General features: G+C 50.7%; 1 protein-coding gene across 1 annotated transcript; it reads left to right on the top strand.

Annotated features, from left to right (window-relative positions):
- Positions 1 to 1451: 1451 nt before the first annotated feature.
- Positions 1452 to 24614, top strand: LOC148654345 (uncharacterized). The gene is made up of 21 exons (XM_088646595.1): positions 1452 to 1463; positions 1875 to 2011; positions 2525 to 2688; positions 4725 to 4964; positions 7812 to 8090; positions 8454 to 8591; positions 11304 to 11402; positions 13196 to 13272; positions 13358 to 13549; positions 14046 to 14087; positions 14188 to 14277; positions 14609 to 14760; positions 15817 to 15898; positions 17192 to 17316; positions 17636 to 17720; positions 19780 to 19886; positions 20248 to 20360; positions 20525 to 20636; positions 21236 to 21376; positions 23621 to 23714; positions 23917 to 24614. Exons 1-21 carry the CDS (start codon positions 1452 to 1454, stop codon positions 23977 to 23979), a joined length of 2544 nt encoding a protein of 847 aa, XP_088502721.1. The 3' UTR covers positions 23980 to 24614.
- Positions 24615 to 27291: the final 2677 nt, after the last annotated feature.

The raw sequence follows: 27291 nt of genomic DNA, 5'->3' as shown, positions 1-27291 counted from the left end.
GATGCTGCTCCAGTCCTCTCACACACACCAGCTCTCAGTGGGGAGGAGAGCAGAGGGATGGAGCCAGTTCAGAGAGGGGGGTTATTGGGAGGCCAGGAGGGGTAGATTTGGCCTGAGTCTCTCCTCTGTGTGTGTCTGTCGCTGTGGTCAGCTCTGTGCGGGAGGGGTCTGGGGAGTCTGAGGAGTTGAAACACACTCTGTGCAAATGGACAAGACACGGGCTCCATGGATGCATGGTAATTCCATCTGTTTAAACACACACCAATACCTCAATACACAACTTCACAAATTACTATCTCTACACACAACCGTTAATACACAACTAACGCATTAATATCTCAATTCACACAGTAATATCTCTATATACAACTACACAATATCTCTACAAACAACTACACATTAAATCTTAAATACACGACTATGCACACACCAATACCTCAATACACAACTTCACAAATTACTATCTCTACACACAACCGTTAATACACAACTAATGCATTAATATCTCAATAAGTACAAGTACACACACATCAATACCTCAATATACCACTTCACACAGTAATATCTCTATATACAACTACACAATGTCTCTATAAACAACTACACATTAAATCTTAAATACACGACTACTCGCACACTATCTCAATACACAACTTCACAAATTACTATCTCTATACCCAACTACACACGTTAATTCTTAAATACACGACTAACACATTAAAATCTCAATAAGTACAAGTACACACACATTAATACTTCAATATACAACTTCACAAATTACTATCTCTATACACAACCACACACACCTGTTAATTCTTAAATACACAACTAACGCATTAATATCTCAATAAGTGCACGTACACACATTAATACCTCTATACACAACTACACACGTTAATTCTTAAATACATGACTACACACATTAATATCTCAATACCCAACTTCACACATTACTTCTTACATACACAACTACAAAACACATTAATACCTCTACAGCTTCACACATTAATATCTATATATACAACTACACAGACATTAATACCTCAATACACAGCTACACACGTTAATTCTTAAATACACACACATTAATACCTCAATACACAAGTACACACATTAATTCTTAAACACGCGACTACACACATTAATATCTCAATACACATGTACACACACATTAATACCTCAATACACAACTTCACACATTAATTCTTAAATACACAACCTCACACACATTAATGCCTCATTAAACATCTCCATACACATTGATTCTAACTACACACGTATTAATTCTTAAATATGCAAATATATATGAATGTCTCAATACACAAGGGCACAATCTGCTCTTTTGATTACTCATGCGATAGCCCGATCCTTTATACACAGTCTCACACACATATCTAACTGACACACACACAATAACACACTGGTATAGATATAAGATAAAAGCACACACTATGACACACGAAGTAATACACACACTGTCTCACACACTCAGGTCAAAACACACTCTAGTACAGACATTGACACACAGTAGCACACACAAAGTAATGCAATCACAGCAACACTGACACAGACGCACACTGTGACAAACTGATACAATCACACTCACACACATACAATCACAGTTTGTGGCGCACACAAGTTGCGGTTGTGGTTGTATGCTTCTATCTGTCTCCCTCTCTAGTGTAAACTAATGTGTGTGTAGTCGTGTATTTAACAATTAACATGTGCGTAGTTGTGTGTTGAGGTATTAATGTGTGCGTAGTTGTGTATTGAGGTATTAATGTGTGTAGTTGTGAATTTAAGAATTAATTCAGGTGGGAATTCACCTTACGTGGGCTCAACACAGACCTGAAACTCAAGTTTCTCATTTTCAGATTAGAAAAGAAATCTTCAGTTTCACAACGAAGACTCATTTACCTTTCCTCTCCTTCTCCCTCTCCTCCCTGTCTCCTGACTCCAGGGGAGGGGTCAGAGCCCGTCTGCTTTCATACCTGAGAGCACGCAGAGGCAGGTAGGAGCTCGGAATGTAGCTGCTGTATTACTCTCGCTGTGTGTTTGTGTGTCTCTGCTGTTCTGTGTGTTTGTATTCTGTGTGTTCTGCAAAGGTGGGAGTCTGTACAGGTGTGTGTCTGTGTGTTCTGTGGAGGTGCTGTATGTGTCTGTACAGGTGTGTGTGTGTGTTCTGTGGAGGTGCTGTATATGTCTGTACAGGTGTGTGTGTGTGTTCTGTGGAGGTGCTGTATATGTCTGTACAGGTGTGTGTGTTCTGTGGAGGTGCTGTATATCTCTGTACAGGTGTGTGTGTTCTGTGGAGGTGCTGTATATCTCTGTACAGGTGTGTGTGTGTGTGTGTGTGTGTGTGTGTGTGTGTGTGTGTGTGTGTGTGTGTGTTCTGTAGAGGTGCTGTACACACACCAGGGTGCCCTCACGATCGAGACTACATAGGCAGGAGTCCTGCTCCCCTCACTGGTTCCCAGTTACAGGCCCGTCCAGTTTACCGGTGCTGGCTGGTGTTGCTCTCCAGATGCAGACGACCGGAGAGGCTTCCCGACCGGCCAGTTGATCCGGTCCGTCCAGCAGGGAATCCAGGGGGACAGACCCCAATGGAGTTCGCGAGCAGGCTTGTGTACCTGCCACCCGTGGGCACCGAGACCCAGGGCGCGGGTCCGCGCGTCTTCAAGCGATCCGGTGAGCACCCAGCGATCCGGCGAGCTCGTGCCGGCCTCTCCTCACACACGCCCCTGGGCTGACCGGCCCCACAGGTTTGGCAGAGTGCTGACGGTAAACAAAACAAGACGAGCTGTCAGAAATGTGACTCTGGCCCTCAGGGTACTTACTGTAACCTCCACCCAGCAGCACCCATCTGTGCTGTCTCTCTGTCAGTGTTTCTACCTGTCTCTCTTAGTGCAGTGTTCATGTACTGGAGTGTCCAGTCAGTGTGTCTGTATGAACCCCTCTCTCTCTCTCTCAGTGCAGTGTTAATGTACTGGAGTGTCCAGTCAGTGTGTGTGTATTAACCCCTCTCTCTCTCAGTGCAGTGTTAATGTACTGGAGTGTCCAGTCAGTGTGTGTGTATTAACCCCTCTCTCTCTCAGTGCAGTGTTAATGTACTGGAGTGTCCAGTCAGTGTGTCTGTATTAACCCCTCTCTCTCTCAGTGCAGTGATAATGTACTGGAGTGTCCAGTCAGTGTGTCTGTATGAACCCCTTTCTCTCTCAGTGCAGTGTTAATGTACTGGAGTGTCCAGTCAGTGTGTCTGTATGAACCCCTCTCTCTCTCTCTCAGTGCAGTGTTCATGTACTGGAGTGTCCAGTCAGTGTGTCTGTATGAACCCCTCTCTCTCTCTCTCAGTGCAGTGTTAATGTACTGGAGTGTCCAGTCAGTGTGTGTGTATTAACCCCTCTCTCTCTCAGTGCAGTGTTAATGTACTGGAGTGTCCAGTCAGTGTGTGTGTATTAACCCCTCTCTCTCTCAGTGCAGTGTTAATGTACTGGAGTGTCCAGTCAGTGTGTCTGTATTAACCCCTCTCTCTCTCAGTGCAGTGATAATGTACTGGAGTGTCCAGTCAGTGTGTCTGTATGAACCCCTTTCTCTCTCAGTGCAGTGTTAATGTACTGGAGTGTCCAGTCAGTATGTCTGTATTAACCCCTCTCTCTCTCAGTGCAGTGTTAATGTACTGGAGTGTCCAGTCAGTGTGTCTGTATTAACCCCTCTCTCTCTCAGTGCAGTGTTAATGTACTGGAGTGTCCAGTCAGTGTGTCTGTATTAACCCCTCTCTCTCAGTGCAGTGTTGATGTACTGGAGTGTCCAGTCAGTGTGTCTGTATGAACCCCTCTCTCTCTCAGTGCAGTGTTCATGTACTGGAGTGTCCAGTCAGTGTGTCTGTACTAACCCCTCTCTCTCTCAGTGCAGTGTTAATGTACTGGAGTGTCCAGTCAGTGTGTCTGTATGAACCCCTCTCTCTCTCAGTGCAGTGTTCATGTACTGGAGTGTCCAGTCAGTGTGTCTGTATGAACCCCTCTCTCTCTCAGTGCAGTGTTCATGTACTGGAGTGTCCAGTCAGTGTGTCTGTATGAACCCCTCTCTCTCTCAGTGCAGTGTTAATGTACTGGAGTGTCCAGTCAGTGTGTCTGTATTAACCCCTCTCTCTCTCACTGCAGTGTTAATGTACTGGAGTGTCCAGTCAGTGTGTCTGTATGAACCCCTCTCTCTCTCAGTGCAGTGTTCATGTACTGGAGTGTCCAGTCAGTGTGTCTGTATTAACCCCTCTCTCTCTCAGTGCAGTGTTAATGTACTGGAGTGTCCAGTCAGTGTGTCTGTATTAACCCCTCTCTCTCTCAGTGCAGTGTTAATGTACTGGAGTGTCCAGTCAGTGTGTCTGTATGAACCCCTCTCTCTCTCAGTGCAGTGTTCATGTACTGGAGTGTCCAGTCAGTGTGTCTGTATGAACCCCTCTCTCTCTCAGTGCAGTGTTAATGTACTGGAGTGTCCAGTCAGTGTGTGTGTATTAACCCCTCTCTCTCTCAGTGCAGTGTTAATGTACTGGAGTGTCCAGTCAGTGTGTCTGTATTAACCCCTCTCTCTCAGTGCAGTGTTCATGTACTGGAGTGTCCAGTCAGTGTGTCTGTATTAACCCCTCTCTCTCTCAGTGCAGTGTTAATGTACTGGAGTGTCCAGTCAGTGTGTCTGTATTAACCCCTCTCTTTGTCCCTGTCTTTATAAAGCCCTGCTCCCCCCACTCCGTCCACTGCGGCCTGGTCAACCCCAAAGAGCTCCTCAGCCAAGCAAGACACCAGATGACCGTCCATCTAGGCTGCTGCCTACTGACCTGACCCCAGCAGTGAGCATCCTGACCGAGGAGGGTGCATATGAGGAGATAGAGTGTGACCTTCCTTTCCGTGCAAACAAGGCCACAGCAGTGAGCTCACAGCCTCCTGATCGGAACTCCAACCAAGTGAGAAAAGGTAAGAGAGACAGGTTAAGAACCAAGTGTGTGTGTGTGTGTGTGTGTGTGTGTGTGTGTGTGTGTGTGTGTGTGTGTGTGTGTGTGTGTGTGTGTGTGTGTGTGTGTGTGCGTGTGTAGAGGTGCTGAATACAGTGTGTCTGTACAGCTGTTCTGTAGAGGTACTGTATATGTATATGTCTATACAGAGGATAATACAGACACACTGACTGGACACTCCAGTACATTAACACTGCACTGAGAGAGAGAGGGGTTCATACAGACACACTGACTGGACACTCCAGTACATGAACACTGCACTGAGAGAGAGAGGGGTTAATACACACACACTGACTGGACACTCCAGTACATTAACACTGCACTGAGAGAGAGAGGGGTTAATACAGACACACTGACTGGACACTCCAGTACATTAACACTGCACTGAGAGAGAGAGGGGTTAATACAGACACACTGACTGGACACTCCAGTACATGAACACTGCACTGAGAGAGAGAGGGGTTAATACACACACACACTGACTGGACACTCCAGTACATTAACACTGCACTGAGAGAGAGAGGGGTTCATACAGACACACTGACTGGACACTCCAGTACATTAACACTGCACTGAGAGAGAGAGGGGGGTTAATACAGACACACTGACTGGACACTCCAGTACATTAACACTGCACTGAGAGAGAGAGGGGTTCATACAGACACACTGACTGGACACTCCAGACATTAACACTGCACTGAGAGAGAGAGGGGTTAATACACACACACTGACTGGACACTCCAGTACATGAACACTGCCCTGAGAGAGAGAGGGGTTAATACACACACACTGACTGGACACTCCAGTACATTAACACTGCCCTGAGAGAGAGAGGGGTTCATACAGACACACTGACTGGACACTCCAGTACATTAACACTGCACTGAGAGAGAGAGGGGTTCATACAGACACACTGACTGGACACTCCAGTACATTAACACTGCCCTGAGAGAGAGAGGGGTTCATACAGACACACTGACTGGACACTCCAGTACATTAACACTGCACTGAGAGAGAGAGGGGTTAATACACACACACACTGACTGGACACTCCAGTACATTAACACTGCACTGAGAGAGAGAGGGGTTAATACACACACACACTGACTGGACACTCCAGTACATTAACACTGCCCTGAGAGAGAGGGGTTAATACACACACACTGACTGGACACTCCAGTACATGAACACTGCACTGAGAGAGAGAGGGGTTCATACAGACACACTGACTGGACACTCCAGTACATGAACACTGCACTGAGAGAGAGAGGGGTTCATACAGACACACTGACTGGACACTCCAGTACATGAACACTGCACTGAGAGAGAGAGGGGTTCATACAGACACACTGACTGGACACTCCAGTACATGAACACTGCACTGAGAGAGAGAGGGGTTCATACAGACACACTGACTGGACACTCCAGTACATTAACACTGCACTGAGAGAGAGAGGGGTTCATACACACACACTGACTGGACACTCCAGTACATTAACACTGCACTGAGAGAGAGAGGGCTTCATACAGACACACTGACTGGACACTCCAGTACATTAACACTGCACTGAGAGAGAGAGGGCTTCATACAGACACACTGACTGGACACTCCAGTACATTAACACTGCACTGAGAGAGAGAGGGGGGTTAATACAGACACACTGACTGGACACTCCAGTACATTAACACTGCACTGAGAGAGAGAGGGGTTAATACACACACACTGACTGGACACTCCAGTACATTAACACCACACTGAGAGAGAGAGGGGTTCATACAGACACACTGACTGGACACTCCAGACATTAACACTGCACTGAGAGAGAGAGGGGTTAATACACACACACTGACTGGACACTCCAGTACATGAACACTGCCCTGAGAGAGAGAGGGGTTAATACACACACACTGACTGGACACTCCAGTACATTAACACTGCCCTGAGAGAGAGAGGGGTTCATACAGACACACTGACTGGACACTCCAGTACATTAACACTGCACTGAGAGAGAGAGGGGTTCATACAGACACACTGACTGGACACTCCAGTACATTAACACTGCCCTGAGAGAGAGAGGGGTTCATACAGACACACTGACTGGACACTCCAGTACATTAACACTGCACTGAGAGAGAGAGGGGTTAATACACACACACACTGACTGGACACTCCAGTACATTAACACTGCACTGAGAGAGAGAGGGGTTAATACACACACACACTGACTGGACACTCCAGTACATTAACACTGCCCTGAGAGAGAGGGGTTAATACACACACACTGACTGGACACTCCAGTACATTAACACTACACTGAGAGAGAGAGGGGTTCATACAGACACACTGACTGGACACTCCAGTACATTAACACTGCACTGAGAGAGAGAGGGGTTAATACAGACACACTGACTGGACACTCCAGTACATGAACACTGCACTGAGAGAGAGAGGGGTTCATACAGACACACTGACTGGACACTCCAGTACATTAACACTGCACTGAGAGAGAGAGGGGTTCATACACACACACTGACTGGACACTCCAGTACATTAACACTGCACTGAGAGAGAGAGGGGTTCATACAGACACACTGACTGGACACTCCAGTACATTAACACTGCACTGAGAGAGAGAGGGGTTCATACAGACACACTGACTGGACACTCCAGTACATGAACACTGCACTGAGAGAGAGAGGGGTTAATACACACACACTGACTGGACACTCCAGTACATTAACACTGCACTGAGAGAGAGGGGGTAGTACAGTGGTTTCATCTCTGCGGTTTGGCTGTTTCCTTTTCCAGCTCTTCTTCCTCCACCACTCAAAGCCCAGCTCCAGAGCCCCGCCCCTTCCCCTGCCAGAAAGCACTCGACCTTTGACCCTGGAGCCCCGCCCTCTTCCACCCCTCCACCCCACCCGGACTACAGCGTCTCTCTGGAAGGAGCAGCTGACCGGCCGCTGGGCTCCAACCAGGACACCGACGCCGAGTATTCCTACACAATCCCAGAAGGCACCGGGCGGACCCTGCGCTGTCCCGAGACCCCTGCCCTCGGGGGTCTGAAATCGTCCGTCTCCACCAGAGGTCTCTGCCTGTGTGTCTCTGTGTGTCTGGAAACGGTGCGACTGGAAGTTCTTCCTCACTGTTGTCCTCCTCTGTCTGCTGTCACGGCTGTGTCTCTGTCCCTGTCTTCTCCGAGTGTGTCTTCATGCTGTTGTCTTCCTCTGTCTGCTGTCACGGCTGTGTCTCTGTCTCTGTCCCTGTCTTCTCCGAGTGTGTCTGCACTGTTGTCCTCCTCTGTCTGCTGTCACGGCTGTGTCTCTGTCCCTGTCTTCTCCGAGTGAGTCTCCACTGTTGTCCTCCTCTGTCTGCTGTCACGGCTGTGTCTCTGTCCCTGTCTTCTCCGAGTGTGCCTTCATGCTGTTGTCTTCCTCTGTGGTTTTCCAGGCTGCCTTCCTCCTCCTCCTCCTCCTCCTCCCCCCCCCCCTCTGCCTGCTCGCCCCTCCTTCATGACCAGAATCCCACTGTATCTTCCGGTCCTGCCTGCACTTCCAGACAAAAACACCTCCGCAACAGCATCTACAGGTAAGGAACATTGTGACTCTGTATCTCTGCACTGCTCTGTACCACCTGAGTCTGTATCTCTGTACTGCTCTGTACCACCTGAGTCTGTACCCTCTACTGCCCTGTACCACCTGAGTCTGTATCTCTCTACTGCTCTGTACCACCTGAGTCTGTATCTCTGTACTGCTCTGTACCCCCTGAGTCTGTATCTCTGTACTGCCCTGTACCCCCTGAGTCTGTATCTCTGTACTGCCCTGTACCCCCTGAGTCTGTATCTCTGTACTGCTCTGTACCCCCTGAGTCTGTATCTCTGTACTGCTCTGTACCACCTGAGTCTGTATCTCTGTACTGCCCTGTACCCCCTGAGTCTGTATCTCTGTACTGCTCTGTACCCCCTGAGTCTGTATCTCTGTACTGCTCTGTACCACCTGAGTCTGTATCTCTCTACTGCTCTGTACCCCCTGAGTCTGTATCCCTCTACTGCCCTGTACCCCCTGAGTCTGTATCTCTCTACTGCTCTGTACCCCCTGAGTCTGTATCTCTGTACTGCCCTGTACCCCCTGAGTCTGTATCCCTCTACTGCTCTGTACCCCCTGAGTCTGTATCTCTCTGCTGCCCTGTACCCCCTGAGTCTGTATCTCTCTGCTGCACTGTACCCCCTGAGTCTGTATCTCTGTACTGCCCTGTACCCCCTGAGTCTGTATCTCTGTACTGCTCTGTACCCCCTGAGTCTGTATCTCTCTACTGCCCTGTACCCCCTGAGTCTGTATCTCTGTACTGCTCTGTACCCCTTGAGTCTGTATCTCTCTACTGCTCTGTACCCCTTGAGTCTGTATCTCTGTACTGCTCTGTACCCCTTGAGTCTGTATCTCTGTACTGCTCTGTACCACCTGAGTCTGTATCCCTCTACTGCCCTGTACCACCTGAGTCTGTATCTCTCTACTGCCCTGTACCCCCTGAGTCTGTATCTCTGTACTGCTCTGTACCCCCTGAGTCTGTATCTCTCTACTGCCCTGTACCCCCTGAGTCTGTATCCCTCTACTGCCCTGTACCCCCTGAGTCTGTATCTCTGTACTGCTCTGTACCCCCTGAGTCTGTATCTCTGTACTGCCCTGTACCCCCTGAGTCTGTATCTCTCTACTGCCCTGTACCCCCTGAGTCTGTATCTCTGTACTGCCCTGTACCCCCTGAGTCTGTATCTCTGTACTGCCCTGTACCCCCTGAGTCTGTATCCCTCTACTGCTCTGTACCCCCTGAGTCTGTATCTCTGTACTGTCCTGTACCCCCTGAGTCTGTATCTCTCTACTGCCCTGTACCCCCTGAGTCTGTATCTCTCTACTGCTCTGTACCCCCTGAGTCTGTATCTCTGTACTGCCCTGTACCCCCTGAGTCTGTATCTCTCTACTGCTCTGTACCCCCTGAGTCTGTATCTCTGTACTGCTCTGTACCCCCTGAGTCTGTATCTCTGTACTGCCCTGTACCCCCTGAGTCTGTATCTCTCTACTGCTCTGTACCCCCTGAGTCTGTATCTCTCTACTGCTCTGTACCCCCTGAGTCTGTATCCCTATACTGCTCTGTACCCCCTGAGTCTGTATCTCTGTACTGCTCTGTACCCCCTGAGTCTGTATCTCTCTACTGCTCTGTACCCCCTGAGTCTGTATCCCTCTACTGCCCTGTACCCCCTGAGTCTGTATCTCTGTACTGCCCTGTACCCCCTGAGTCTGTATCCCTCTACTGCCCTGTACCCCCTGTCTGTATCTCTCTACTGCCCTGTACCCCCTGAGTCTGTATCTCTGTACTGCTCTGTACCCCCTGAGTCTGTATCTCTCTACTGCCCTGTACCCCCTGAGTCTGTATCCCTCTACTGCTCTGTACCCCCTGAGTCTGTATCTCTGTACTGCTCTGTACCCCCTGAGTCTGTATCTCTCTACTGCCCTGTACCCCCTGAGTCTGTATCCCTCTACTGCTCTGTACCCCCTGAGTCTGTATCTCTGTACTGCTCTGTACCCCCTGAGTCTGTATCTCTGTACTGCCCTGTACCCCCTGAGTCTGTATCTCTCTACTGCCCTGTACCCCCTGAGTCTGTATCTCTCTACTGCCCTGTACCACCTGAGTCTGTATCTCTGTACTGCTCTGTACCCCCTGAGTCTGTATCTCTCTACTGCCCTGTACCACCTGAGTCTGTATCTCTGTACTGCCCTGTACCCCCTGAGTCTGTATCCCTCTACTGCTCTGTACCCCCTGAGTCTGTATCTCTGTACTGCTCTGTACCCCCTGAGTCTGTATCTCTGTACTGCTCTGTACCCCCTGAGTCTGTATCTCTGTACTGCTCTGTACCCCCTGAGTCTGTATCTCTGTACTGCCCTGTACCCCCTGAGTCTGTATCTCTCTACTGCCCTGTACCACCTGAGTCTGTATCTCTCTACTGCCCTGTACCACCTGAGTCTGTATCTCTGTACTGCTCTGTACCCCCTGAGTCTGTATCTCTGTACTGCCCTGTACCCCCTGAGTCTGTATCTCTCTACTGCTCTGTACCCCCTGAGTCTGTATCCCTCTACTGCTCTGTACCCCCTGAGTCTGTATCTCTGTACTGCCCTGTACCCCCTGAGTCTGTATCTCTCTACTGCCCTGTACCCCAGTTCCCCTGAGTCTTTCCTGTTCCCGGTCTGCTGCCTCTCTGGCCCAGTGTCTTTCTGCGTGTTGAACATGAGCGCTCCCCGTTTCACGGAGCAGGGCCCCCGGACAAGGAGCCGCTGCCTGGAAACCCCAACGTGATTCTGGTCGGCGTGGGCCGTCTGGTCGCCCAGGACGACGACGACGACGACGATGATGGTGAGTGAGTGAATGAATGAATACTGGTGGTGCAGACCGTGTCCTGTCCTCTCCTTGTTCACTCAGCCCTCCCCCGTGTCTGCCACCCCCTCAGTCCCGCGGGAGTTTCCGAGGGGCTCCGGGTATCGTGCAGCAGAGGCGAGCTCTGTGCCGATCCGGGCTCTGGCTCTGTGCTCGTCAGAGTGAGGAACTGCACCCTGGGAGACACGGACGTCCACAGCCAGACAGAAGAAAGACTCAGAAAGACAGAAAGACTCCACAGAAAGACTCGGGGATACTGGGGTACAGAGCAGTAGAGAGATACAGACTCAGGGGGTACAGGGCAGTAGAGGGATACAGACTCAGGTGGTACAGGGCAGTAGAGGGATACAGACTCAGGTGGTACAGGGCAGTAGAGGGATACAGACTCAGGGGGTACAGAGCAGTACAGAGATACAGACTCAGGGGGTACAGAGCAGTAGAGAGATACAGACTCAGGGGGTACAGAGCAGTACAGAGATACAGACTCAGGGGGTACAGAGCAGTACAGAGATACAGACTCAGGGGGTACAGGGCAGTAGAGAGATACAGACTCAGGGGGTACAGAGCAGTAGAGGGATACAGACTCAGGGGGTACAGGGCAGTACAGAGATACAGACTCAGGGGGTACAGAGCAGTAGAGAGATACAGACTCAGGGGGTACAGGGCAGTAGAGGGATACAGACTCAGGTGGTACAGGGCAGTAGAGGGATACAGACTCAGGGGGTACAGAGCAGTAGAGAGATACAGACTCAGGTGGTACAGGGCAGTAGAGAGATACAGACTCAGGGGGTACAGGGCAGTACAGAGATACAGACTCAGGGGGTACAGGGCAGTACAGAGATACAGACTCAGGGGGTACAGAGCAGTAGAGGGATACAGACTCAGGGGGTACAGGGCAGTAGAGAGATACAGACTCAGGGGGTACAGAGCAGTACAGAGATACAGACTCAGGGGGTACAGGGCAGTAGAGAGATACAGACTCAGGGGGTACAGAGCAGTAGAGGGATACAGACTCAGGGGGTACAGAGCAGTACAGAGATACAGACTCAGGGGGTACAGAGCAGTACAGAGATACAGACTCAGGGGGTACAGGGCAGTACAGAGATACAGACTCAGGGGGTACAGAGCAGTACAGAGATACAGACTCAGGGGGTACAGAGCAGTACAGAGATACAGACTCAGGGGGTACAGGGCAGTACAGAGATACAGACTCAGGGGGTACAGGGCAGTAGAGGGATACAGACTCAGGGGGTACAGGGCAGTAGAGAGATACAGACTCAGGGGGTACAGAGCAGTAGAGGGATACAGACTCAGGGGGTACAGGGCAGTAGAGAGATACAGACTCAGGGGGTACAGGGCAGTAGAGGGATACAGACTCAGGGGGTACAGGGCAGTAGAGGGATACAGACTCAGGGGGTACAGGGCAGTAGAGAGATACAGACTCAGGGGGTACAGAGCAGTACAGAGATACAGACTCAGGTGGTACAGGGCAGTACAGGGATACAGACTCAGGGGGTACAGAGCAGTACAGAGATACAGACTCAGGTGGTACAGAGCAGTACAGAGATACAGACTCAGGGGGTACAGAGCAGTACAGAGATACAGACTCAGGGGGTGCTGGCGGGCCCGTCCCCTCTAGGCCCTGCGGTCCAGCCGATGAGCCGATGCTGAAGTCTGCCGTTGTATGGAGAGACCCTGGGGGGGTGGGGGTCCCTTCAGACTCTGCCCCCGTCCCTGTCTGACACCCCCCCTCCCCCCTCGTCTAATTGCAGTGCTGCTGGTCCCAGCCGAGCCCGTCTTCTGTGGGGGCTGTGGGGCGGCGTCGGAGGCTGGTTACTACGACAACACGGTAACGAAGGGGCCCGCGGTCGGGAGCGAGGGGGGTGTGGCTAGCCCGGCCCGGCTGGGTCTCACTGTGGTGTCCCCGCGCGCAGGTCGGCCCCTGCTGCCCCTTCTGCACGGCCTGGGACCCTGCCTGGCGCCCCGCCCCCTGTCTGCCTCGCCCCCAGGGGCCGGAGCACCACCTCTACCTGCTGCCCCCCGGACCCCCGCCCCCCACCGGCCTGCGGGACCCCCTCGTCATCTTCTGTGTCGACGTGTCTGGATCCATGAGCATCACCACTGAGGTGTGTGTGTGTGTGTGTGTGTGTGTGTGTGTGCGCGCACACATCTGTCTGTGTGGTGTATGTGTGCACATCTGTCTGTGTGGTGTGTGTGTGTGCGCACATCTGTTTGTGTGGTGTATGTGTGTCTATGTGCACATCTGTCTGTGTGGTGTGTGTGTCTGTGCGCACATCTGTCTGTGTGTGTGTCTGTGCGCACATCTGTCTGTGTGTGTGTCTGTGCGCACATCTGTCTGTGTGGTGTGTCTGTGTGTCTGTGCGGACATCTGTCTGTGTGGTGTGTCTGTGTGTGTGTGTGTGCACATCTGTCTGTGTGGTGTGTGTATGTGCACACATCTGTGTGTGTGTATGTGCACACATCTGTCTGTGTGTGTATGCACATCTGCCTGTGTTTGTGTGTGTTTGTGTGTGTGTGTCTGGCTGTGTAGCTTCAGTGGGTTGCCAGTTGTGAGTTGCAGGGTGATATGGCTGCTGGTAATGGTAACTTCCTGTGTCGCAGGTGGAAGACTGTGGGCAGATCCACTACAAGTCCCGCCTTCAGGTGAGGTAACGTCCTGTTGCTGCAGAGCCATTACTGTCTGGTCACCCGGAAGTGCTAACTAGGGAGCAGGTCATGAATCCGTCGTCATTCTTCTCCTCAGGTGGTGCAAGAAGGAGTTATCTCTTCTCTCCACTTCCTGCACGCCCGCGCACCATTGACAAGAGTGGGGCTGATCACCTTCAACAATGAGGTCTGTTGAGGTTCCTTCTCCTCTCCCCTCCTGCTTGTCCGCTGGTGGATCTCTCTCTCACACACACACACACACACACACACACACACACACACACACACACACACACACACACACACACACACACACACACACACACACACCAGGGCCAGTCCATCACAGGACACACACACAGACACCAGGGTCAGTCCATCACAGGACACACACACACAGCGTACTGTGCACGCTGTGCGCGTGTGTGTGTGTGTTGCCTGTCGTACAACATGTCGCCAAATCCGAATCCCAGCGTACAACGTCATTTCCCCACCCCACCCCCCCATCCCGTTGCTAGGTAACCGTGCACGGCGACGGGGGCGTGGCCCGCCGGTCGCTGAGGGGCGAGGAGCTGGTCGACACGGAGGCGCTGAGGGCCGTGGGGGCGGAGCTCCCGATGCCCCGCCCACTGGCCGCCAGCAGGGATTGGCTGGAGACGGTGCTGCACAGGTAACAGCTGCCCCCGACGACCGGCTCGACGATTTCAGTCTGAGCACTGTAGGGCGGAGAGCAGAGAGATCGCTGTGTTGCATAAGTTCAGTTTCTGTCTTTGCTTTTCAAGGGCGAGGGGTCCTGTATCCTATATAGCCCTAGATCCTGTGTGCAGATATATGCACATGCATTGTACATGTGTACATGCCTTAGCCTGTCTTAGTTGTGTGTGAAATGACACACCTGTATGTTTTTTAACACTAATACTAGACTTGGAGAGAAAAGATGGCAAGAGAGTTTTTGCTTGATGTGCAGCATTCATTCAGATGGGCAGATTAACAAAAAAGAAATGTAAAAGGCGCTGTCCTGTACAGTCTGGTGCTGAAACACTAGAGAGAGCTGTCCTGTACAGAGCAGTGCTGAGACACTAGAGAGAGCTGTCCTGTACAGTCTGGTGCTGAAACACTAGAGAGAGCTGTCCTGTACAGAGCAGTGCTGAAACACTAGAGGGAGCTGTCCTGTACAGTCTGGTGCTGAAACACTAGAGAGAGCTGTCCTGTACAGTCTGGTGCTGAAACACTAGAGAGAGCTGTCCTGTACAGTCTGGTGCTGAAACACTAGAGAGAGCTGTCCTGTACAGTCTGGTGCTGAAACACTAGAGAGAGCTGTCCTGTACAGTCTGGTGCTGGAACACTAGAGGGAGCTGTCCTGTACAGACTGGTGCTGAAACACTAGAGGGAGCTGTCCTGTACAGAGCAGTGCTGAAACACTAGAGAGAGCTGTCCTGTACAGTCTGGTGCTGAAACACTAGAGGGAGCTGTCCTGTACAGTCTGGTGCTGAAACACTAGAGAGAGCTGTCCTGTACAGTCTGGTGCTGAAACACTAGAGAGAGCTGTCCTGTACAGTCTGGTGGTGAAACACTAGAGGGAGCTGTCCTGTACAGTCTGGTGCTGAAACACTAGAGAGAGCTGTCCTGTACAGAGCAGTGCTGAAACACTAGAGAGAGCTGTCCTGTACAGTCTTGTGCTGAAACACAAGAGGGCGCTGTCCTGTCCTGTCTCATTGTCTCCCAGACTGGTGGAAAGTGGTGCTACTGCCCTGGGCCCAGCAGTGCTCGTTGCCATAACGATGGCCTCCCGACAACCAGGGTCAAAGGTCAGTACATTTAGCACAACAAGAAAAGAAAAACGGTGGGGTATCTGATGCCTCAGCTCAGTCTTTGTTTGTTTAGTTTATTCCTTGGACAATGTGTGTCTGTATGCACCCTGTCTCATATTCCATTTCATAGTTTTACATGTATTTAATCTGGAACCATATCTAATTTGAATACATTATGGACTATATTTACTATATCAAGTGTTTAACTATCTGTATGGCAAGAAGTCTAGTTTTGTACACTGCAGTATAGTATAGTACAGCTGCAGTATAGTATAGTATAGCTCCAGTATAGTATAGTATAGTATAGCTGCAGTATAGAGGGGCTGCAGTATAGTATAGCTGCAGTATAGTATAGCTGCAGTATAGAGGGGCTGCAGTATGGTATAGCTGCAGTATAGAGGGGCTGCAGTATGGTATAGTATAGCTGCAGTATGGTACAGTATAGCTGCAGTATGGTATAGAATAGCTGCAGTATAGAGGGGCTGCAGTATAGAGGGGCTGCAGTATGGTACAGTATAGCTGCAGTATGGTACAGTATAGCTGCAGTATAGAGGGGCTGCAGTATGGTACAGTATAGCTGCAGTATGGTACAGTATAGCTGCAGTATAGAGGGGCTGCAGTATAGAGGGACTGCAGTGTGGTATAGTATAGCTGCAGTATGGTACAGTATAGCTGCAGTATGGTATAGAGGGGCTGCAGTATAGTATAGCTGCAGTATAGAGGGGCTGCAGTGTGGTATAGTATAGCTGCAGTATGGTACAGTATAGCTGCAGTATAGAGGGGCTGCAGTATGGTACAGTATAGCTGCAGTATGGTACAGTATAGCTGCAGTATGGTACAGTATAGCTGCAGTATAGAGGGGCTGCAGTATGGTACAGTATAGCTGCAGTATGGTACAGTATAGCTGCAGTATAGAGGGGCTGCAGTATAGAGGGACTGCAGTGTGGTATAGTATAGCTGCAGTATGGTACAGTATAGCTGCAGTATGGTATAGAGGGGCTGCAGTATAGTATAGCTGCAGTATAGAGGGGCTGCAGTGTGGTATAGTATAGCTGCAGTATGGTACAGTATAGCTGCAGTATAGAGGGGCTGCAGTATGGTATAGTATAGCTGCAGTATGGTACAGTATAGCTGCAGTATGGTACAGTATAGCTGCAGTATAGAGGGGCTGCAGTATGGTACAGTATAGCTGCAGTATGGTACAGTATAGCTGCAGTATGGTATAGAGGGTATGCTGTCTGAGAGTCCAGGAGCCCCGTCGAGCCCCTGACCTGCGGCTCCCGTCTCCAGGTGATCCTCTGTACCGACGGGAAGGCGAACACCGAGCTGGGGGACCTGGAGCTCAGTGACCCTCACGGCCTCGTCCCCTCCTCCCTGTTCTACGAGGCCCTGGGGCGGGAAGCCCAGAGCAGCGGGTGACTCTCCTTCCCCTCCCCTGCTCCCCTCTCTGTCTGCTCCCGTCTCCTCTCCCTCCTCACGCTCGTGCGCCGCGGTGCTCCCAGGAGCCGCTGTCCGAGTTCCGGTGCTTTCGGACTGGAGAGATACTGGTGGAAACAGCATGGCTTCTGTGGGAGGCAGTAAGATTGGCTCGTTTGATCGGTGTAAAAGCAGTATCTGTAGCACTGTGTCTGTTTCTAAGGACTATGGTTACCTTCTTAAATAACTGTAAATGCGTGTAAAGGCTCTCAGATCTCTCTCTCTCTCCTTCTTTCATTGCCTCTCTGTCTCTCCCAGGGTGATCGTGTCAGTGCTGTCTATTGAGGGGACCGACTGCCGGCTGGCTGAGCTGGGCAGACTGGCTGACATGAGTGGAGGAAAGGTGGGCGTCTCACAATTCTCAATATCGGTTCTTCCCTTCTGCAGAGCGTCTGCTGCAGTGAACTTGACAGCTAACACTATTGCAATTGCACCTCTTTAGACTCAACAACTCCCTCTGTACAGGACAGCTCCCTCTAGTGTTTCAGCACCAGACTGTACAGGACAGCTCTCTCTAGTGTTTCAGCACCAGACTGTACAGGACAGCTCTCTCTAGTGTTTCAGCACCAGACTGTACAGGACAGCTCCCTCTAGTGTTTCAGCACCAGACTGTACAGGACAGCTCTCTCTAGTGTTTCAGCACTGCTCTGTACAGGACAGCTCTCTCTAGTGTTTCAGCACCAGTCTGTACAGGACAGCTCCCTCTAGTGTTTCAGCACCAGACTGTACAGGACAGCTCTCTCTAGTGTTTCAGCACCAGTCTGTACAGGACAGCTCTCTCTAGTGTTTCAGCACTGCTCTGTACAGGACAGCTCTCTCTAGTGTTTCAGCACCAGACTGTACAGGACAGCTCTCTCTAGTGTTTCAGCACTGCTCTGTACAGGACAGCTCCCTCTAGTGTTTCAGCACCAGACTGTACAGGACAGCTCCCTCTAGTGTTTCAGCACCAGTCTGTACAGGACAGCTCTCTCTAGTGTTTCAGCACTGCTCTGTACAGGACAGCTCCCTCTAGTGTTTCAGCACTGCTCTGTACAGGACAGCTCTCTCTAGTGTTTCAGCACTGCTCTGTACAGGACAGCTCTCTCTAGTGTTTCAGCACCAGACTGTACAGGACAGCTCCCTCTAGTGTTTCAGCACCAGACTGTACAGGACAGCTCTCTCTAGTGTTTCAGCACCAGACTGTACAGGACAGCTCTCTCTAGTGTTTCAGCACCAGACTGTACAGGACAGCTCTCTCTAGTGTTTCAGCACTGCTCTGTACAGGACAGCTCTCTCTAGTGTTTCAGCACCAGACTGTACAGGACAGCTCTCTCTAGTGTTTTAGCACTGCTCTGTACAGGACAGCTCTCTCTAGTGTTTCAGCACCAGTCTGTACAGGACAGCTCCCTCTAGTGTTTCAGCACCAGACTGTACAGGACAGCTCTCTCTAGTGTTTCAGCACTGCTCTGTACAGGACAGCTCCCTCTAGTGTTTCAGCACCAGACTGTACAGGACAGCTCTCTCTAGTGTTTCAGCACCAGACTGTACTGGACAGCTCTCTCTAGTGTTTCAGCTCTGCTCTGTACAGGACAGCTCTCTCTAGTGTTTCAGCACCAGACTGTACAGGACAGCTCCCTCTAGTGTTTCAGCACCAGACTGTACAGGACAGCTCTCTCTAGTGTTTCAGCACTGCTCTGTACAGGACAGCTCTCTCTAGTGTTTCAGCACTGCTCTGTACAGGACAGCTCCCTCTAGTGTTTCAGCACCAGTCTGTACAGGACAGCTCTCTCTAGTGTTTCAGCACCAGTCTGTACAGGACAGCTCCCTCTAGTGTTTCAGCACTGCTCTGTACAGGACAGCTCCCTCTAGTGTTTCAGCACTGCTCTGTACAGGACAGCTCTCTCTAGTGTTTCAGCACCAGACTGTACAGGACAGCTCCCTCTAGTGTTTCAGCACCAGACTGTACAGGACAGCTCTCTCTAGTGTTTCAGCACTGCTCTGTACAGGACAGCTCTCTCTAGTGTTTCAGCACTGCTCTGTACAGGACAGCTCCCTCTAGTGTTTCAGCACCAGACTGTACAGGACAGCTCCCTCTAGTGTTTCAGCACCAGACTGTACAGGACAGCTCTCTCTAGTGTTTCAGCACCAGTCTGTACAGGACAGCTCCCTCTAGTGTTTCAGCACCAGACTGTACAGGACAGCTCTCTCTAGTGTTTCAGCACTGTTCTGTACAGGACAGCTCTCTCTAGTGTTTCAGCACTGCTCTGTACAGGACAGCTCCCTCTAGTGTTTCAGCACTGCTCTGTACAGGACAGCTCCCTCTAGTGTTTCAGCACCAGTCTGTACTGGACAACTTCCCTCATATACACTCTTCAGTTGCAGTTTAACAACCCTATATCAATCCCTGCCCGTCTTGTCCTCAGGTGAACAGCGTCAATCCGGAAAACCTCTCCGCAGAATTCCAGAGAGTCCTGCAGGACCAGGCCATCGCCACTCATGTCTCGGTGAAGCTGATCCTGCCCACTGCACTGTGAGTGAGGGCCTTTCAGGGTGTTGGAGGGGTAAAAAGACAGTGAGGAAGTCCTTCAGGGGCTGTGAGAGAGTTCAAACAGAAGCAACGGGAATCATGTCAGATCCGAAGGGAACATCAGGCAGAGGGAAGGTAAAGGGAACAGATGAGCTTGCGAGGGGATGTGGAGCACGGGTTCTGACAAAGAACAGAAGGCAGGTTTTGCACAGAGAGAGGTAGGGGTCTGCCACAAGACCTCAGGCCTGGGGACCCTTGAGAGAGGCGCAGGACGAGCCTCGGGGGTCAGGTGGGGGCCTGGTCCCCCTGGCTGGGGCTCCTGCGCTGTGAGGAGCCCCAGGGTGAGGCGTGTCTGTGGTCGCAGGTGTCTGAAGGGAGAGGCCGAGGAGAGTCACACTGTCCAGAGGGAGGTGGGCAGCATCTCCAGGGACACCGAGGTCACCTTCCAGTTCAGAGTCAGGGAGCCGGACAGGCAGGGTGAGTGTTTCTGTGCCTGTCTGTCTCCTCTCCCTCCTCTCTCTGTCTCCTCTCTCCGTCTCCTCTCCTCTCTCCAGCTGTCCTGTCTCAGGTGCATGTGTCTTTCAGTCTTCGAGCCTGGGGTCCACTGTGCTCTACTGAGCCTGCGTCCTCTCTCTCTCCAGCTGTCCTGTCTCAGGGGCGTGTGTCTGTCCAGCTGCAGGTCAGGTTCAGACAGCTGGATGGACAGAGGAGACTCCGAGTAGAAACTGTTGAGAGAGAGGTGACTGAGGACAGGTGAGTCTGACTCGATGAGCAAGCCTTTGACAGACTGTGTGTGAGGTGACTGTACTCTGTCTGCCTGTGCTGTTGTGTGTCTGTAATGTACCAACTTAAATACAGAGCTTTTTGTACTATGTGTCTGTACTGTACTGTGTCTTCTGTTTTAGGAGAGTGTTTAGTTACCAGACACACTGACTGGACACCACATGATACTGACTGGGAGAGAGATGGGTTAATACAGACACACTGACTGGACACTCCAGTACATTAACACTGCACTGAGAGAGAGAGGGGTTCATACAGACACACTGACTGGACACTCCAGTACATTAACACTGCACTGAGAGAGAGAGGGGTTCATACAGACACACTGACTGGACACTCCAGTACATTAACACTGCACTGAGAGAGAGAGGGGTTCATACAGACACACTGACTGGACACTCCAGTACATTAACACTGCACTGAGAGAGAGAGGGGTTCATACACACACACTGACTGGACACTCCAGTACATTAACACTGCACTGAGAGAGAGAGGGGTTCATACAGACACACTGACTGGACACTCCAGTACATTAACACTCCAAGGTAACCTCTCTCTCTCTGTCCCAGCTCCCTGGTCCTCTCCTCCCTCTCTGTCCCGGTGCTGCAGGTGCATTTGGCCCAGAACAGCGCCGCCCTGGTGGTGAGAGGACGATGGCGACAGGCCCAGGCTGACGCGGACGAGCAGAGGAAGCTGATAGAGAGAGCACTGTGAGGGCAAGAGCAGCAGTGCTGACAGGAGGGCCAGTAGTGTTCCTGCAGCAGTACTTCACCGCGCTGTAGCACTGGGCTGTCAGCTCCTGGGGTGCTGTCTGTGTGGAGTTCACGTTTTCCTGTGTGTTTCCTCCAGTGTCCTCCCACAGTCGAACGATATGCTAGTGGTGTGTGTGTGTGTGTGTGTGTGTGTGTGTGTGTGTGTGTGTCCTGTTATGGACTGGCCCTAGTGTGTGTGTGTCCTGTGATGGATTGGCTCTGGTGTCTGTGTGTCTGTGTGTGTGTGTCCTGTGATGGACTGGCCCTGGTGTGAGTGTGTGTGTGCGTGCGTGTGTGTGTGTCCTGTGATGGACTGGCCCTGGTGTGAGTGTGTGTGTGTCTGTGTGTGTCCTGTGATGGACTGGTGTCCTGTCCAGGGTGTGTGAGTGTGTGTCTCCTGTGATGGACTGGTGTCCTGTCCAGGGTGTGTGAGTGTGTGTCTCCTGTGATGGACTGGTGTCCTGTCCAGGGTGTGTGAGTGTGTGTCTCCTGTGATGGACTGGCCCTGGTGTGAGTGTCTGTGTGTGTCTCCTGTGATGGACTGGTGTCCTGTCCAGGGTGTGTGAGTGTGTGTCTCCTGTGATGGACTGGTGTCCTGTCCAGGGTGTACCCTGCCTTGCGTCTGTTGCTTGCTGGGATAGGCTCCTGCTCCCCACGTAACCCCGACTCAGATAAATCAGATAAATCAGATGGAGGGGTTATCATGACTGTGTTTATTGGTGGTGTTAAATCTCATGAGGCGCCCAGTGCTTTGTGTAATAGACTGAACCCTCTGTCCGGCAGACCCCTCGCTCTCTGAGGGTGCAACCCCACCACGGGCCCGCAGAGGGCGGTGTTGCATAATAAAAGAATCCCTTCCCCTGCGCGAGGACACTTCCTGCTGGGAGGAGAGAGGCCCTTCTCTCCTGGCAGCTGCCACGGAGCTGCAGTCGTTCACAGGCGGCAGGGGCTCTGCTGTAGGGAAGGCCAGCTCTCCCCGGCTGTCTCACAGACCTCTGCAGGTCCAGGCCCGGGTGCGAGCCCCGGACACGGATGCTTTCAGCGCCCGAACGACGACGTGTGTGTCGCACGAGAGGCATGGCAGAGGAAGTGGTCAGGGCCACCCCTGCCCCCCCCCCCCACCAGAGCACATCGGGCCCCTGGGGTAGTTAGAGGCTAACTCGCCCCCAGCGTTGTCTTGAAAGAGGCCGTGTGCTCGTCCCACACCCCCACCCCCCTCTGTGTAAAGAAGAGCCTCCTGACTGGGGATCGGCTTCAACCACAGGGCTGGGCAGCTTGTTCCACACCCCCACCCCCCTCTGTGTAAAGAAGAGCCTCCTGTCCTGACTGGAGGAGCTCACCCAGCTGTGTCTGGAGAGAAGCCAGGGTATCGGCTTCAACCACAGGGCTGGGCAGCTTGTTCCCCACCCCCACTACCCTCGGTGTACAGAAGCCCCTCCTGTCCTGACTGGAGGAGCTCACCCAGCTGTGTCTGGAGAGAAGCCAGGGTATCGGCTTCAACCACAGGGCTGGGCGGCTTGTTCCCCACCCCCACCCCCCTCTGTGTACAGAAGAGCCTCCTGTCCTGACTGGAGGAGCTCACCCAGCTGTGTCTGGAGAGAAGCCAGGGTATCGGCTTCAACCACAGGGCTGGGCAGCTTGTTCCCCACCCCCACTACCCTCGGTGTACAGAAGCCCCTCCTGTCCTGACTGGAGGAGCTCACCCAGCTGTGTCTGGAGAGAAGCCAGGGTATCGGCTTCAACCACAGGGCTGGGCAGCTTGTTCCCCACCCCCACCACCCTCTGTGTACAGTAGAGCCTCCTGTCCTGACTGGAGGAGCTCACCCAGCTGTGTCTGGAGAGAAGCCAGGGTATCGACCTCAACCACAGGGCTGGGCAGCTTGTTCCCCACCCCCACCCCCCTCTGTGTAAACTCGTGTCCCCTAATTTTGTTTTTTAAGGCAGTGCCATGTAGTTTCCTCTCGTGTCTTCTGGATCACGTTTCACAACTGGCTTCTCGGCGCCTTTAAGGACTTTGAATGTTGGTGTCAGGTCCTCCCCTCGCAAAAGCTCTCTGTCCCAGACTAACAAGATCCCCTTCCTTCGGCCCGGCAGCGACAATGTCAATAAGCCCGTTTATTGCTCTGTTCCAGAGCCCTAATCAGCATATGTTTGTGTCAGCAGTAATGATGAAGTAATTAGCTAATGGATGTTAATTGGCAGGGACCACCTGAAGTGCCCGGAGCAGAGAGAGAGGCATGAGAGATGGGTGAAAACGATCTCTCCAATATACAGCACCAGAGACGACAGCGCACAGGTGAGAGCTGACAGGGTTAGAACTGTCCATCACCAGTTCTGTCTCTCTCCACACCAGCTCCTTACCGCTCACATGAACTGTATGTCTGTATGAACCCCTCTCTCTCTCTCAGTGCAGTGTTAATGTACTGGAGTGTCCAGTCAGTGTGTCTGTGTTGTATCAGTTGTCTGAGTATACTGCTGACTCAGTACTGTTATTACAGGCTGTGACTGACAAGGGAGCCTCTCTGCTCTATGAGCTGAAGAACACTCACAGGACGTCCTGACCATGAAGAGGTTACAGGCACTCAGGACTGTCATCCAACATCATCTGAGATAAAGAAACAACAATGTTTTTCACTGTCAGGTGTGGTTTGAGAGAAAGAGGGGCTGTTCATGCAGTCCACACCTCGTCTTGTCAGTCTAGGGGGCTACAGCGCTGCTCCTGGGGAACCCCAGTCCAGCGAGGGTCATGGGTCACCACTAAAACCCTGATTCTAGAGACCTAAAGCAATTTAACTGTGATCAGTGAAACAGGTGCTCTGTTCATTTAAGTCATCAAGTGATGACTGGAAACCAAACCCAGGACACTCATCTGCCCTCAGCACAGGAAGTTAATTGCTTAATTGATTTTTGCCTGAAGCAGTGTTCATAATCGGGAAGCAGCGGGGGATTTGGAGTGGGCTCTGAGAATAACTGGACCGGAACCAGGGCAGCAGAGTGGTACAGGACCTGCCTGACCCAAAGCTGGGCTGATTGCCTCTGCACAGATCGTGACACTTCACGCGAACAGCAGGAGAGACACCGGCAGCACCAGCCTGTCTTCTCAAATTCCCTGGAGACAGGAAAATGTGGAAACATATCTGGGATGCTACAGACACATCTGTATTGGATAAAAATAGCAAGAAGTGCTGCAGAATTATTTCAGGGATCTTGGGACTGTAACATCGCAATTGTATTAACCCTAACCCCCTCTTATTAACCTTGACACTAACCCACTCTTTTCATCCCTAATCCACTCTTATTAACCCTGACACTAACCCACTCTTTTCATCCCTAATCCACTCTTATTAACCCTGACACTAACCCACTCTTTTCATCCCTAATCCACTCTGATTAACCCTGACACTAACCCACTCTTTTCATCCCTAATCCACTCTTATTAACCCTGACACTAACCCACTCTTTTCATCCCTAATCCACTCTGATTAACCCTGACACTAACCCACTCTTTTCATCCCTAATCCACTCTGATTAACCCTGACACTAACCCACTCTTTTCATCCCTAATCCACTCTTATTAACCCTGACACTAACCCACTCTTTTCATCCCTAATCCACTCTTATTAACCCTGACACTAACGCACTCTTTTCATCCCTAATCCACTCTTATTAACCCTGACACTAACCCACTCTTTTCATCCCTAATCCACTCTTATTAACCCTGACACTAACCCACTCTTTTCATCCCTAATCCACTCTGATTAACCCTGACACTAACCCACTCTTTTCATCCCTAATCCACTCTGATTAACCCTGACACTAACCCACTCTTTTCATCCCTAATCCACTCTTATTACCCCTGACACTAACCCACTCTTTTCATCCCTAATCCACTCTTATTAACCCTGACACTAACCCACTCTTTTCATCCCTAATCCACTCTGATTAACCCTGACACTAACCCACTCTTTTCATCCCTAATCCACTCTTATTACCCCTGACACTAACCCACTCTTTTCATCCCTAATCCACTCTTATTAACCCTGACACTAACCCACTCTTTTCATCCCTAATCCACTCTTATTACCCCTGACACTAACCCACTCTTTTCATCCCTAATCCACTCTTATTAACCCTGACACTAACGCACTCTTTTCATCCCTAATCCACTCTTATTAACCCTGACACTAACCCACTCTTTTCATCCCTAATCCACTCTTATTAACCCTCACACTAACCCACTCTTTTCATCCCTAATCCACTCTGATTAACCCTGACACTAACCCACTCTTTTCATCCCTAATCCACTCTTATTAACCCTGACACTAACCCACTCTTTTCATCCCTAATCCACTCTTATTAACCCTGACACTAACCCACTCTTTTCATCCCTAATCCACTCTTATTAACCCTGACACTAACCCACTCTTTTCATCCCTAATCCACTCTTATTAACCCTGACACTAACGCACTCTTTTCATCCCTAATCCACGCTTATTAACCCTGACACTAACCCACTCTTTTCACCCCTAATCCACTCTTATTAACCCTGACACTAACCCACTCTTTTCATCCCTAATCCACTCTTATTAACCCTGACACTAACCCACTCTTTTCATCCCTAATCCACTCTTATTAACCCTGACACTAACCCACTCTTTTCATCCCTAATCCACTCTTATTAACCCTGACACTAACCCACTCTTTTCATCCCTAATCCACTCTGATTAACCCTGACACTAACCCACTCTTTTCATCCCTAATCCACTCTTATTAACCCTGACACTAACCCACTCTTTTCATCCCTAATCCACTCTGATTAACCCTGACACTAACCCACTCTTTTCATCCCTAATCCACTCTGATTAACCCTGACACTAACCCACTCTTTTCATCCCTAATCCACTCTTATTAACCCTGACACTAACCCACTCTTTTCATCCCTAATCCACTCTTATTAACCCTGACACTAACCCACTCTTTTCATCCCTAATCCACTCTGATTAACCCTGACACTAACCCACTCTTTTCATCCCTAATCCACTCTTATTAACCCTGACACTAACCCACTCTTTTCATCCCTAATCCACTCTGATTAACCCTGACACTAACCCACTCTTTTCATCCCTAATCCACTCTGATTAACCCTGACACTAACCCACTCTTTTCATCCCTAATCCACTCTTATTACCCCTGACACTAACCCACTCTTTTCATCCCTAATCCACTCTTATTAACCCTGACACTAACCCACTCTTTTCATCCCTAATCCACTCTTATTACCCCTGACACTAACCCACTCTTTTCATCCCTAATCCACTCTTATTAACCCTGACACTAACCCACTCTTTTCATCCCTAATCCACTCTTATTACCCCTGACACTAACCCACTCTTTTCATCCCTAATCCACTCTTATTAACCCTGACACTAACGCACTCTTTTCATCCCTAATCCACTCTTATTAACCCTGACACTAACCCACTCTTTTCATCCCTAATCCACTCTTATTAACCCTCACACTAACCCACTCTTTTCATCCCTAATCCACTCTGATTAACCCTGACACTAACCCACTCTTTTCATCCCTAATCCACTCTTATTAACCCTGACACTAACCCACTCTTTTCATCCCTAATCCACTCTTATTAACCCTGACACTAACCCACTCTTTTCATCCCTAATCCACTCTTATTAACCCTGACACTAACCCACTCTTTTCATCCCTAATCCACTCTTATTAACCCTGACACTAACGCACTCTTTTCATCCCTAACCCACTCTTATTACCCCTGACACTAACCCACTCTTTTCACCCCTAATCCACTCTTATTAACCCTGACACTAACCCACTCTTTTCACCCCTAATCCACTCTT

The sequence above is a fragment of the Lepisosteus platostomus genome, chromosome 9 (genome assembly GCF_059453375.1).
Source record: "Lepisosteus platostomus isolate fLepPlt1 chromosome 9, fLepPlt1.hap1, whole genome shotgun sequence".
Taxonomy (NCBI): domain Eukaryota; kingdom Metazoa; phylum Chordata; class Actinopteri; order Semionotiformes; family Lepisosteidae; genus Lepisosteus; species Lepisosteus platostomus.
This window is presented reverse-complemented; position numbering and strand designations above follow the sequence as displayed.